General features: G+C 39.5%; 1 protein-coding gene across 1 annotated transcript; it reads right to left on the bottom strand.

Moving 5' to 3' along the window:
• Positions 1–667: 667 nt before the first annotated feature.
• si:dkey-12h9.6 (macoilin) lies at positions 668–11527 on the bottom strand. Its single transcript, XM_036549745.1, has 11 exons — positions 11212–11527; positions 9128–9269; positions 8675–8801; positions 8330–8453; positions 7957–8135; positions 6737–7199; positions 5036–5194; positions 4167–4343; positions 3106–3232; positions 2059–2233; positions 668–1215 (listed from the first exon to the last, which is right to left on the bottom strand). The coding sequence occupies exons 1-11, from the start codon at positions 11286–11288 to the stop codon at positions 1025–1027; spliced, it is 1941 nt and encodes a 646-aa protein (XP_036405638.1). The 5' UTR covers positions 11289–11527; the 3' UTR covers positions 668–1024.
• Between the last annotated feature and the right edge of the window lie 3470 nt (positions 11528–14997).

Raw genomic sequence — 14997 nt, 5'->3', positions numbered from 1 at the left:
CCCTCAAGGAAAGATCACTACAATGGATAACATTCTTTTAAATGTTTCCTCTAATTTCACACATAGCTCTGAGTGTTCTCAGAAGATACATGTATGTATAGCTGCAGTCCCTAAATGCCATCTGAACTCCACATATTGAATTAGGTCAATTCCTCTCACTAAGTAGTCCACCATATCAACCTTTGATGGGATTTGGCCCCAACATTAAAAAAGTAAGATACGTTAGAATATACATTAAATACAAGGATTGTATTTTGTAGTATGTCAAAACATGCATCATAAATAAAATATTGCCACTTTTATAAAATGTAATATACATTCTTCTTTATAGGCACACAGTTATATGCTTTTTCAAGTTCTTTTGCCAGTGATGTGTAGCCACTTCCGCATATAGACATTTCACTACTATCTCAATGAACTTACTCTACGGATCTGTTTTTAATTATTCCACAATAGTTTGTACTAATGATCTAATGGGTTATTTGTTTCAATTTTATCAAGTTTGATTTATCACATTTTAACAATCAATTACATATATATATGGCAATAAGGTACATATTTTTTAATACATGGCACATTGCTGACATATATTCAAATGTATTCTTTATATTAGGTTTTATCTGATATTTAATACATTTTGTGGAATAAATTTTTTTTTTCACGTGGGTTCAATAAAAGATGTAACGCCATGTTGTAATTTGGCTCTGGGACTAGTTAGATATTACATGTCACATGTGTATCTCCGTGATGATCTCCAAGCAGGGTCTTGATTTTTTCTACCCTTCATTTGTTAGAACCACTAAACTTTAGTACCAGATTTAGGAAGCTGGGATTTTGCAAACAGGAGTGTTATTAGCTGTATCCCAGCACCACACTGGAGAAGACTTTCATGTTGTCAGGTGTCTTCGAGGCGGGAATGCCCCACAATCTGACAAGTTCAAAGACTCTAGGCAAATATGTTCTGTGTGTGTCATCAAAAAAAGGCTTGCATCATTTCATTTTTTTTTTAAACTCCATAGTGTTTCTACTTCTTAAGACATTGGTACATTAACGCACTGGGATCAAGCCTGTAATTGTCTGAGTTGAGGAACTTTGTCAGATACTGGGGCACTATGGGGTGAGGGACCGTGTATGATATACCAGGCATAACAGCCATGACCTCCGCGATCTTCTGTTTCATCTCTCCAATCTCTTGATCCTGTTTGATTAGTTTTCCTGTGGGGGGAAAAAGGAGCACATAGTGAGTGATAGTGTTGGGGGGAGGAGAGAAAAACCTTACAGAAGAAGCTAATGCAGGTGTGATAAATAAGCATGCAAAAAGGAATTTTTAAAGAGTGAGCTTCCACTCTCTCCTAAAGACTAGGAACATAAAAAGCATCAATCAACAAATTCCTTTGGTACGCAAAGTACTCTCCGAAGATATCAGATAATTCAGCAATACAGTGGATGAATGATGATCGTAGTTTCGGGTTGATTCTTTGTTTAAAATGGAAATGCTGCCAAAAATACCACAGTAATTAATACAGCATAAAAACATCTGATTCCTTTGAGTAAAATGTGATTCATATCCCTTTTGATACGGTTTAGTTTTAAGTAAGTAATGAATTCATATCCATATTCTGTGGTACCAACAGACATCCAATCAGGGACAATACCAAATATGAAGTGTTATATGATAGTAAATATGATTTTCTGCTTTCATACTCCTGCTTGCTTCACTTACATAAAAAAGCTTACATGCTGCCTCTGTTGCTAAGATGTGAATCTCTCTGCTCTGTACTATCCCACAACTTCCCAAGAGAATACAAGCTTTCTCTGCCATCTCACCAATATGATGAAAAATGGTTTGAATCAAAAACAGCACAAACAGCACTGATCAGCTCTTTAAGGGGAACTTCTCATAGATGAAAATATGATATCTGAGTGACACTGAAAAGCCCTGCTATTATTGCATTACTCCAAATATCATCTCTCCACCTCAGCTTACAGGGCTGTGCACTTAAGGGGGAATACGTCGATATCACGAAAAGAAGTGCTGGCTAATATTGAGAGGTGAACCTTGAGCAATCTCTAACTGCCTGCGAGCGTCTCCCAGTGCGGAAAACAGGTCCAGTTTGATCCGCGTTTCGGCGCTCAGGTTGTACTCCAGGTGCTGAGTCTTGTCCTGCATTGCGGAGAGCGCTGAGAGCAGCATGTCAGCATCCTGCTCCACGCCCTTGTATTTACGGAGCATCTGCAGGGAAAAAATATGAAGGAGAAGAAACTTTCAATACCCCTCCCACACAGAAACAGACAACAATGCTGTTGTTATTGTTGTGAGGGGATTTAGGCTTTCAGCGTGCTGCACATACATTGTGAGCATACTACCTGCAGCCAGTGAAAAACACAAGATCAGCAATGCTTCTTTCTGTGTATACACATTAACTCAGTATGATTCCTGATGGCCATATGTTGTTCAACCTTGCTATTTGCTGTACTTTAACTACACAAATGTCTATTAATGTTTTCAGTGCAAACACTGGGGGGGGGGGGCAAAGTTCAGGGAGAATGTTCAAATATAAACTGTGGACTGACTGCAACACAATATACTTTTATGCACTGTCCTGTCATCATCATTATTTTATGATAATACAAGTAGCATTTAAAATATATAAAATCACAGTTGATTTAACAATAAACTGACAATAAACTGTACCCTGCTTACATGTAATAGTATGCTTTCTTTATGGTTTGCATGCTTTTCAAATGTCAACGCCATGCACAAAAAAAACAAACAACCAAAGCAGGAATGCAGAATGGCAGTCAGAAGATTATACTGATATTTGAAATGTTGCAGATTCACATGTATAGGCTACTTCTTGAAAACAAACCACAAACAAACACACCAGAAAGGTCCCAAATCATACCCACATACTACAATTTTCCTTTCGTATCCATGAACAAGTCACACAAACAACAAAACAAGTCAAACAACAAAACTCACAAAACTATATCAAAATGGAGACAGCCAAATACCACTTCAACAGAAACTGGACACAGACTTTGAAGTCACACTTTTTGTCAAGTACACCCTTACAGTACATACTTAAAATAATTATATTTTACCTCCACTTCATTCTCTAGCGCTATTGTTTGACCCTCTTTCCTTTGAAACTCCAGTTGAAGTTGTTTGTATTCTGTCTCTAGCTCTTTAGCTTTTTTCTTTAACGTTTGGGTCTCTGAGTGTTCCTGCCTATTGTAAGAAATGGGAAAGATACAGGCTTTTGAGCTGACAAAGAAAGACTGATTTTGGTTGTGTTGAGTTTTCATGCAGATCACACAGAAAGAAACATGCAGCATTATAAACTGAGATGTCTGGTGAGAACAGCTACATACATTTAAATATTAATAAGAAAAAGACAGTTATGACACTTTTTCCCCAGTTATGAAAATAAGAGTACAGTTTAAATAATAAATATATTAAAAAATTAAAAACATTTGAGGAAAACTGGAACAGCTGCAATTGAGTTTTTTATGTTTAACTACCTATATTGATGGTAAATCAATAAAAGACAATAAAAGCATTCTTATGAAGGTTTATGCCCTTTGCACAGCGACTAAAATCACAGTGTTGGCTACGTAAGACTGGTCCCCATGCAGAGTTGTTCAAAAGGCAAAGGTATATAATGACAGTTCTGTGAACAAACTGTGCTGTGACTCTTTAACAGGCTTTTTTCATCTTAAATTATTCTATCCTTTTATCCTCAGGGCACTTTCAAACCAAGTTCACTTGCCAGTGATCGTGATCCTAGTGTACTTTCAAAAGTACTTTCCTTTCCTCAGTTTAGGTGTGATTTGTTTCAGAATGGAAAAAATCCATTGAATTTGAATTATTTTATAACATATTCAAGTCTGTTTAGTCCACTAGGTTTGCATTTGCTCGGCAGAGCAATCACCCCCGCTGTCAGCTTCATATATAAACCTATATAAACCAAACCTCACTTCTGTTCCAATTTCATGAACCAGGTGCGCAAGTGCCCACAGTTTTTACTAAAAAGACAGGAACATTCAATTCATTTATTCACATTTCTCGTTTAATTAATGACTGAAACAGGCGACTATATAGTCTCTAGATATGAGGCTTAAGTCTAGACTTCACATTTCTGATGTGTGCTTGGAAAACATACCTGCTTGTTGAAAGAGCATTGTGAGGCAGCAAAGAAGCCTCGTCTAATTTACGGGACTGGAGTTCTGTGAGCTGTTTCTCGACAGCAGCCCGAGCCTCTGTCTCCGCTTTCATCTTCTTCTCCAGGAGTGCACTCGTCTGTCTGTCCTTCTGCTTACTCTTCATCAGACACAGAATCCTGCAATTCATCATAAATCCCCTGATGCAGCCGTACAACCTAGACAACCTCGCCTTCTACAGGGCCAAAACAAATGTGTGTGGTCTTCTATTCTCAAATCCCCTTATTAGGATCTCACCTGGATTAATAAGTACGATCAGCTTCCCACGTAGAGTGACCACAACGCATTTTATCCTATAAGCTTTAAGCAAGTTTTATGTAAATGTTTAAAGCAAGTGCAACTTTTAAACAAGTGTTACATTTCTTTGATTGTCTTTGATCATCCCGGCAACCACCAATTCCACAATCTTGCATAAGTACTGAACAAACTGTTACTCTTGCTTAAATTCATTATTCAGATAAAGCCTGAAGCAGTGTTACACTTTTTATTACTTACATATTGCGAGCTCAGAGGTGTTCAAAACAAAAAACAAAGACGTGTAAACAAGAATGAAGTATGCTGTAGCAGTTGACTGTCATTCAAAGGTCACGACAAAGCACACTGCTCTTAGACTAAATCTAGGCAGAAAGCGACAAAGCACATTTGTAATACCCGTCCACAGCCTCTAGGGGGAGACATAGATGCAGTGAGAGAGAGAGGGAGAGAGAGAGAGAGAGAGAGAGAGGGAGAGAGAGAGAGATGCAGTGAGAGAGAGAGAGAGAGAGAGAAAGAGAGAGAGAGAGAGAGAGAGAGGGAGGGGAGAAGCACGCACTTGTTTTGCAGCAGGTCGTTCGCCTGTCGGAGCAGGGACACCTCCGGGCGCAGGCTCCTCTCGCTGTTGGTGAGGTTGCAGACGTGACTGCGCAGCTCCTGCTCACTCTGCTTGCTCACCTGCAGCTCCCCCTTCAGCCTGCGCAGCTCCTGCTCCATCCTGCAGGCAAACAACCGCAGGTTGAGCGCCAGGAGCGGCTCGCACGCGCCGACGCTAAAACAAGCCGAGCCGAGGCGCAGCCAGGTGGCCCGGCAGGTATGAGGTAACGTTTTGAAATGGCAGGTTCGCGAGCGTGAATGTTGTAGTAAACACAACCTGAGCGTGACCCAAAATCTGCCTGTTTTCCGCGTATTGAAAATGCAAGGTTACACGTCCGTTGATACAGCTAAAAAAATCGACACCTCTTTAAACTTCCCCTGGCTACACTGCACACATGCCAAGATTACAGATTTTTTTTTTTTTTTTAAAGACCCACCACCACCCCCAAGATTACGGATCTAATGTGACAAGCCATGTGGCAAATGAATTTGAAAGATGGCCATAATGAATTGGCCTGTAATTAAACATATTGCACCTTACATAACAGCAATCTGATGGAAAGCCAGTCTATTTCGGCATCTCAGAAAATGTGGCATCAATGAAAAACATTTAGTTGTTTAGCAGACACTCATTAAATTTTCATCCATGTTATCCATTTCTACTGCTGGACATTTACTTTATCCATTTATTGCAATGGTGGATTTGATACCTTGCCCAAGGGTACAACAGCGGTGTCTGATCAGGGAATTGAACAAGCAACCTTTCAGTGATGAGCCTTGCACCACATCACCACTACCCAAAGCATGTTGAATTAATTAGGATTGTTCAGGTGATCAAAACTCACAGTACTTGGCAGTATGCTGGTTATTTAAAGTAGTACTTCCCACCCATGGCCCTGGCTACACATTATGTATGCCATTTTTTGTGCCAGCTGAGCATTCAATTAATTAGGTTTGACTTGATTATCAACTAATTAGTGAACAAGATTTGGCATCGCTTTCTTTTGCATTGCATAGAATTTGCTGTTAGTTCTTTGTTAGTTCAGATATCAGTTGTTGGAGGTGTGTATTCTACTTGCAACTTATTTCTATTGATTTATGTCACTTAAACACGTGATATAGAAGTGTGTTCAACTTTATTGAAGTTATTTGCTAGGTAAAAGTCAGGTGTTCAATGGAGCCTAGAACAATTAAACTAGTTTAGGTGTAATTGAGACAGTTGCCCTGAATTTATTCAGTTGGTGGATATTAGTCAAAATATGTTGAATAAATCATTTAAATTTATATGTCTTTTTACAAGTACAAACATATCTGCAAACATAACAGGACACTTTCACAAACAATTTTAAAAAGGCAAAATGTAGAGATGTCAAATAAAGACGTCAGTGTGCGAAAAACTTTCTCTACTTTCACTATTAAATTGACTGTTTCGTGTAAATAATTTGTCAGTACGTTCAAATATTGTAATACATATGGCTCATATGTATACACAGCCTACTACTTTTTGCTGGATTATTTATCTGTCTGATGAATAATGTAAGATAAACATCTCAATCAAACCTACTGAAATGAAAGCTCAACTGGAACAGAAATGGCCTTAGGTCCAGGGTTAAAACTGACTTCAGGAACTACCCAACAGCTTGTCACGACCGCGGTCACGTACTTGGCGATTTGGTCGGAGTAGCTGTTCTGATTGGCAGAGGGGCTCCTCTCGGGCGTGTCTCTGTTCGGACTGACAGTTTTGGTGCCACTCTTCTGCTTCTTGTCCCCTTTGACAGAAGGCACGGCACTGCTGGAGGTCCTGCGCGCTTTGGGCGAGGACACCTTGGAGGTTTTGGGGGTTTTGGCTCCCTGCTCCTCCTGCATCAGGCTCTCCAGGGCCCCCAGGGGGTCAGACAGCCCCGTCCCACGCCCCCGCGCGCCCTCTCTGGATTCGCCCTCCGAGGCTTTCGGTTCTGGAGGCAAGGAATTCGGGGCGCCCGCCCTAACGTCCTCCAAGTCCCTGTCAACCCTCTTCTGAGCCCCGTCAATCTGAAGGCAGTCAACGAGGTATTTGTCCTCTGCAGAGGCGGCCCCGTTTTGACACTGGTACTGTGTGGATTCTGGCTTTGCCTTCCACTTGTTATCTGAGGACACAGAACAGAGATTTGTGAGGCAAAGCAGGGTTCCTGCATCCTACAGATGGTCCTGGCCTTTCATTATTGGCACTCATCTCCTGGAGCCTTTTTGGAGAGCGCTTACAAGCAGTTTAATTCACTTGTGATTAATAATGAAAAAAAATGTGACAACTCCAATTGTCAGGCTGTGGCAAACATGAGATGGATGTCCTCATTCTGCTGCGACTCTCCAAAAGGTCTATCATTCTATATGTCCAGGTGTTTTGAGACCTCTGTGCATGATACTGCAAACACATCTCTGAACATAGGCATTTGTAAGAAAATAATCCACATGGAAGTTACTGTAGGTATTTATCTACTTTCCAAAAGCTATTCAAGTTTGACAGCCAAAGATGACTGGAAGATTTGTTTCTTGGAATTTACCCACTTTCTTATTTTTTTTGCAATTTCAACTTCCATTATTAAGTAATACATACACCTGCCTTATCATGAGTACTGACATATAAAACATGTAGTCTATCTACTAATTGCTTTATACAGCAACTTTCAACAAAACAGAAAGATTGCCTACATGCAGGCCCAGCATTTACCCCAGACGGACTTCAGTGCATCCCCAGTTGTCTCCTTATTTCCCAATGTCTACATGGTATTTATTACTTTTTCTCTTGTTGTGCACACCCCCCCCCCCCCTCCCATGGATTGCAGTTGCACCCAGGTTAGTAGCAGGTGAGTAATACATGAGTATGTGATATGAGAGTGGTCTTACTTTCCTTGCTGTCTGTCACGCATTTGGGGTAGTACTGCACTCCGGGAGGTAGAGACTGCTCCAGCAGCCGCATATGAAAGTCATTCTCGGTGCGGACTGCTTTCTGCGTGCGCAGTTTGAAGATGCTGCTGAGGTAGCAGGTTGCATCAAATCCCAAATACACTATTGGGTAACCAATACTAGGATGAAAGAAATAGGAGGGGTGCAAAACACAGGTTAGTTTCATTTGTATTACATCCAGTCTTACATCATTCCTTGTTCAAATGGTTTCATTTAAACTAAGTTTGGTACAAAGTAAAAGGCAATTAGTTCAATTCTGTGCATGTAAGATTGTGTCTTCTTTGTGAGGGCTATGACACAGTCTTCAACTTACCAATGTGCAGCAAAAAGATGAGACAGGTTGATATGAGAGCTTCTCAGGTCTTTGAACCTGAGTGATGCCTCGGTGTATACCAGCAGAATCCAGAGAGATATTGTGGACATACACAGTCCTTTCTCTGCGAAGAACAAAGGACAATAGTATAAGGTCCAATTTCAGGATTACACTTTTACATGCTATTTATGTGCTTCACACAGCTGAATACTCACTGACACATTGCAGGTTGTACCTTAATCAAGAATGAAATGGCAGTGATTCACATGGGATTTGAGTTTGCAAGTACAGCTCCTTCCCCATTAAGTTATATTACTTAATTAAAACAGAGAAACAGGTCCTTACCTGTGTGCCATATGTAGTTGAATAAAACATATGTGCTTGCGGCTAGGAACAGCCAGTGCAGAGGTACAAAAATTAGACAGAATATGTCAAGAGTAAATGCAGCACACACAAAAACCACGCAAATAACCTGCAACAGACAATACAAAAGATTACTCTGATGTGCACTCACGAAGGTGTACGTTGTTGTGGATTTGTGTATGTTCATATAGTTGTGTGACGCCACATTGGAAGACCCACACTGCAATGGTAAGCATTCCTAAAACACAACATTTGCCATCTACTTTGGCTTGAACAGAACTGTGCATTTGTTGTTGGATTTCCTTGTAGTAGACAAAACATGATGTTTAATGTGTATGCATGCCTAACATTAAAACCTGTACCTACTAATATTCACATCATATAGAGCATCATGCTATAATAAGTTCTGAGAAACTGAGAAGGTAGCATGCTTACCAATCCATGGCAATGAAAAGTAGTGTAAACACTTCCAAAGAAGAGCCAGCATGGCCAAAGATATTCAAATCTGAACTCAAGAATAAAATCTGCCAAGAGAACCAGGATCCATACCATGACAAACTTCAGAAATGTATAAGCACTGAAAAAGAAACAGACAAAAGTTATACTGTTTTGTGTTGTAAAAAAAATGAATAGTTTTTTGTTTCCTTTGTGTATTATTATCATCATGTTTTGCAGTGAAGTTACAGTAAATGACTAATATCTGTTCAAAACGCAGTTATGTTTCAACAAGACGAGAGAGCTGTGTAATTTGTTTGAAAGGTGGCCTTAATTGCATTATTGGTTGCTGAAGTTTCAAAACAGATACAATATAACACTGCAACTTGACGTACAGTAACCGGTTATACAGTTTTCAGCGGTTTTTGTTTATATTTCAACAGCATACTTAAATTTCCCCAAACGATTTACCCTGAAATGTTGCCATTGAAATGTTGTCTGCCAAACTGAAACTGCTCTCATTCAGCGCCCTGAATCCCAGAGTTTAATCTTTTGAATAATGAATCACCAACTATGGGAGATACGTTTATCAAATTAGTGAATACATATTCACACAGTGATTAAGATTATCGCATTTACGTGCTACGGTGCTTTAATATGGCATAATAACCAGGAGTGTACTTCATTTGACATCTGCACAATCTGAGGAGTCAACGGTTGTGCAAAAGATGGATTCGGATGTAATTATCTAAATGTGTTGTCCCCTCAAACCATGATATACCATAATTGGCACAAAGGTGGCAAAGGTTCTGAAAATAGGAAAAAAAATAACACGATTAGCCCACACCGCAGTCTCTAGGCGTGCTGAAATTCTCATATCCAATATACATAGATTCAAAATCTAATTTTTACTTGATCTGCCATGGTTTTCATCAATTGTTTACACGATTTCTTTGTTCTGTCCTTTCATTGCACTACAATCCTCGTCCGTATGTAGTCTGGCCCAGTTTATGTTTAGTAACCATGACAACACTATTTCGGGCTGACGGTATGTGAAGATTCTTCCATATCAGAATTCAGCAGATTCTTAAGTTGCCTGATGTAAGAACCTGTTCCTTGATACCACGACGACAGAGATAAGGACACCTTCCATCTCACATCAGGCAACGACATCTGTGTGTACAGCATCCGAGGGATGCTCTAAACAATGAACTTTAACTCTGTGACCCGCAAGCCATGCCTTGTAATATGACAAAATGATCAATAATTTACAGAAAAATGTGGGCTCGTTATCGCTAACTCGCACATGATTGTATTAAAACAATGATGCAAGATCGCAAGATTTTTTGTTTGTTTGTTTTGTTTTAATAATTATAAAATTATATTAAGTAGCTAGTAGACCTCGAATAAGGCGGTGATGTATTGTTATACACCGGCCTTTTGTGTTCTAGCATTTACCAGAGATAGATGTAAATTGTAAAAAATGCATCTATAGCTAATGTTTTCATCTCTTTGTCTTTCCTCTAAGAGACAATTGAATTGTCTTGTGGTCTAGACATGCTGTCAGTTAAAGTTCTTAATGGCTACCAAAACGACGTTGAGTAGCTAAAATAATGCATTATGCGACTAGGAGCATCCCATTGGCTGGCGATAAATACAACAATAACACAACAATTATAAATAACACATTTAAATTAATAGTAATAATAATAATAATATCGCTTCTAGTCATAGGCTAATAATAATGACAACAGCACGGGTTATATGCGTGTTTACGATGGTTACCAGTGTGCTAGCACTACTGAACGCACATACATGCTAAATGAGTACATTTGTGTAATAAAGAAATCCAGATTGTTATAAATCGATCTCGCTGCACGATATGTAAATGCAACTACAAGGGATTGACATTTGTCTGAGTCGCAAAAGCAATGCCCCCTCTTAAACCACAGCGTTAACATTAAAACGTAAATCAATCATGCAACATTCTTCCTGCCAGGTGCGCGTAAGGATGATACGCATCACACAAAAGCACAGCGACAACAAAAGCAGCACTATCTATTCGCTCCGCCACCTAATCGTACCTTTCAGAAATCCTCTCGGTGATTTTCGTCTTTTTCATTTTCCGTAGCCTGTTAGCGTCCACATAACGTTTCTTCATTGTATGGCTTTGTGCTCTCTTAAACCTTTAAACGTCAATCACCAAAAGCGAGGACTAAGAATAATGCAAAAATGTTGGCACGGCGTTAATCATCAAGAAACAACCTGATATTCTGTAGCTTTGTGTGTGAATGAAAGTAAAACACTGTACTGTGCGCATGCTCGCCGAGGTCTTTCCAATGTTTTGAACACGGTGGAAGTGACAGGACCACACTTCAGCGCATTCACCGTTGACAACGCTGTGACTGCGCGCGGATGGTGGCGTGATGGGGAACTGATGCACCCTTTCATAATTGAGATGTTTTTTTTTTTTTTTGCTGCGTCTTCAGAGAGACGACCATGATAACAAATCGGCATAAACGGATTAGACTATAATATTATGTCTATGACACGTTTCATTTCAATTAGGTCATACCATAGGAAACGAGGGTATGACGGTTTACAGTTCTGGTAACCTATTTGGGTTTCATTAAAAAGATGAACTATCAAAGTAAAACAACACCAACACCAAAACAACACCAATAACGAATATGCGTGCGGACTGCAACACGGCGGTCGTGATTTCTTTTATTGGCGCGTGTATTGTTACAAGATCGCTAACTGAAAATGTGTGATTGCTTTTAATATGCAGACGTGCAAATGGAAAGGCGAACAACAGCCTGCGTAGGGCGGCTCTGAATACCTTATCCCTTTTTATTACTAACGTATATGAAACAAATCTCTCCTCCACTAATATTTTCTAACAATGCACGTGCTGGTTAGAAGCTTGTTAGATGACAATGACCTACTGTGGTGGCGTCTTTAGTTCGACTGATGTCACCTCTGCGAAGCACCAAACACTGTACAGTAACTGAAATGATGTAGTACCTTGTGTTTCCACTAGTGGCCTCACAGTAACGTAGGAATGGGTTCATATGAAAGCGCTAATGTATGCCTTCCCTTGTTTTTACAGTGAAACATAGACGTTTTTTTAATCGGCTATGGTTATGTAAAGAGGGAGAATATTCTGTGAGGCGTTCAATATCTGTACTTACACCCATAATATTCCAAAAATAGCACAGCTCCATCTTGAATGGAAAGATATGCATCATCAGGAAAATGTATCACGGCAAATATTCATTATCAATATACTTTTAATTTACAGGTTTAGTGTTGTATACATCCTCAAAATATTCTGAATGTTAGTAGAGTGTCAATGATTTGTATTATCTGTGGATGGACTGAAACAGTGATGAGGAAATACCACACATAAAGTAAGTGCAACCGTGAGGGTGACAACAATGAAATTTATCTTTCTTCATGTCTTTCAGTGTAAACATAATGGGAACTAGTGTATTTACTGCTGATGTAAATCTATTTTTAAATTTAAACTTCACTCACTTTTTTCCTCCATAGCCCTACAATATTAACCTGAGAAACACAAGCTTGCCCTGAGCTTTTGGCTTTTAATATTTTGGATGTATTTAACGTACAGCATAACTGCATTGCTGAAAAAATGATGTGACATAAACATGTTTTTAAACATGGCATGTTGCTTTAAACAAGCATGTATGTATGCTTGAATGGTTACATTAAAATACACTAAAAGCAGAGATGATCTAAAACCTACCTTGACTCTGTTAGGTTTGTGTAAAAAAAAAAAGCTGGAATGTCATGATCAGCTGTCTTTGCAATGTAGTAAGGCAGCACAGATATACACCTGTAAAGTCGGAAGAGTGTTTTCCTTGTACCTTATTTATGGTATGTACACTTGAAACAGGCACATTTGTGTAACATGGATAGAAACATTTACTACATTTCGTACATCAACCCCAACGTGTTAAAGAGACCAGATGAAGTTACCTTTCTGAGTCCTGCTATAAAAATACAGTAGCTGGTGTGATGTGTAATTTCAAGACTGACCAGTAGACTGCAGTATCTGAGTGCTCGGTTAAATAGACACATTCCCTCGTCTTCAGCCTGGCTGTTGGGTAGCCTCACTTACAGGCAATACTTCATGCTCCTTGACTGAAGCAGACCTGACACACAGCTAGTGAAAGAGGTTAGCTGTTGGGCAGCAAGTGCCACCAGTCAAAACGGATGTCTCCTCCAGGAACTGTGTGAAATAAAAATAAATAGCATTCAAAAAGCTCTGTTGCCCAAGATGCAACACTTCAAACGGATGAGTTTCTAAACAGATTATGACCAGCTTCAACACACTTACATGTACTTTCTATAATCAGTACATAGTATTTGTAGATTTGATTGAACAATTTGATTGAAATGGAGAAATATACATGTATAATGTGTAAATCCGTATAATATGCATATAATGCATCCATGCATGTGTATAATGCTCATGTGTGATTTTATGAGCTGTATGAGAGGGGCTGTAGCAGCTAGTGTGAAAACAACATGATAACCCTGAACAGAGAAAATGTGAGTTTGGGAAGGGAGTGCCTTAATTCTCTTCAAAATCGCATGTTGGCATTACTTATTAAGCATTCATGGTGAGGTTGTCATGCTGTATTAATGGTCGAAAGTTTGTTCCACATCAACAACATGGTAATCATAGGAAATGCGGAAGAGTTCCTTACCGTTGAACTCAAGTTTAACTAAAGACATTAGCATGAAACATTATGTAGGAGCAAACTCAATTCACACTGAATAACACTGACATTGTGTGTTCCTTTTGTCTGGCTGCTGTCAGGGTGATATTTTATCACCATGATAAACTCTTACAAGCACAACTACTGTTAATTCATTTTTATCAACTGTTTAACTCCATGATTAGATAGGTCCTTTGTTTCAATGTCAGATATGACTTTGAAGTAGATAAGGCATTGTAACATATACAACTAAAGGAGCCCTGTTGCTTTCTATGTTAAATTGTTGAATAAACTTAAACTCCAAAAAGCATTGTGGTCACACACATTTTCATCATTATTATTGCTTTTATTTGGCAGAAGGTATTACCCTTATCCAGATGCTGAGTACAGTACTTTAAGTAATCATACACACTCACCATTAAAAGATATGTAAGGTAGAGTACTTAACACAGATACCGGATACCAGAACACCTGACCAGGAGGGATTATGAAGAAGAGATTTTCGTAACAACAGTTCATAGAGTACGTGCAGACTGCAACGGAACACTGCTCCACCCTTGACAAGAGGCATCCTTTCAATAATCCCAAGTTTTGCCAGTTTTAGCAAAATTTGCCATGTCTTCAACATATGTAACTGTACTGGAAACCAAGAGGTACTTTGGGTGTCCATTTAGCCACATGTCAGATGTTACTCCAACTGGTTATTCAGATCAAGCAGAAAAATGACTACAGTACATGAACTGTCATACAAAGTGACAAGGTCACTGTTCCACAGCGCTGTTAAAACAGCAAAGGGTTTTTAACATGAATGTAATTGTGTACTGTTGTATCACCATATGTTGGAACGAGGAGTCTTCGTCTCGCAGGTTCACTTGAGGTCCTGCCAGACAGGGAAAGAGGAAAGAAAGGCTGGTCCTGTCTGACCAACGTCTGAAGAGTACACCTTCCCAGGATCATGTGGCTTCATCCTTAAATGCAGCCATTGGTTGTGCGATAATGGGAAACACACGCCTGATTGGCAGATTGAAAGCAGCTGTCTCCCCTGTTCAGCACCGGACAGCACCCCTTGGGCACAAGGTCAGTGCTTGCAGCGCATCATCTGGTCGAAGCCATCCATTGACC

This window comes from Megalops cyprinoides, chromosome 17 (genome assembly GCF_013368585.1).
Source record: "Megalops cyprinoides isolate fMegCyp1 chromosome 17, fMegCyp1.pri, whole genome shotgun sequence".
Taxonomy (NCBI): Eukaryota; Metazoa; Chordata; class Actinopteri; order Elopiformes; family Megalopidae; genus Megalops; species Megalops cyprinoides.
Note: the sequence above shows the minus strand (reverse complement) of the source record. Positions and strands in the feature narration are given on the sequence as shown.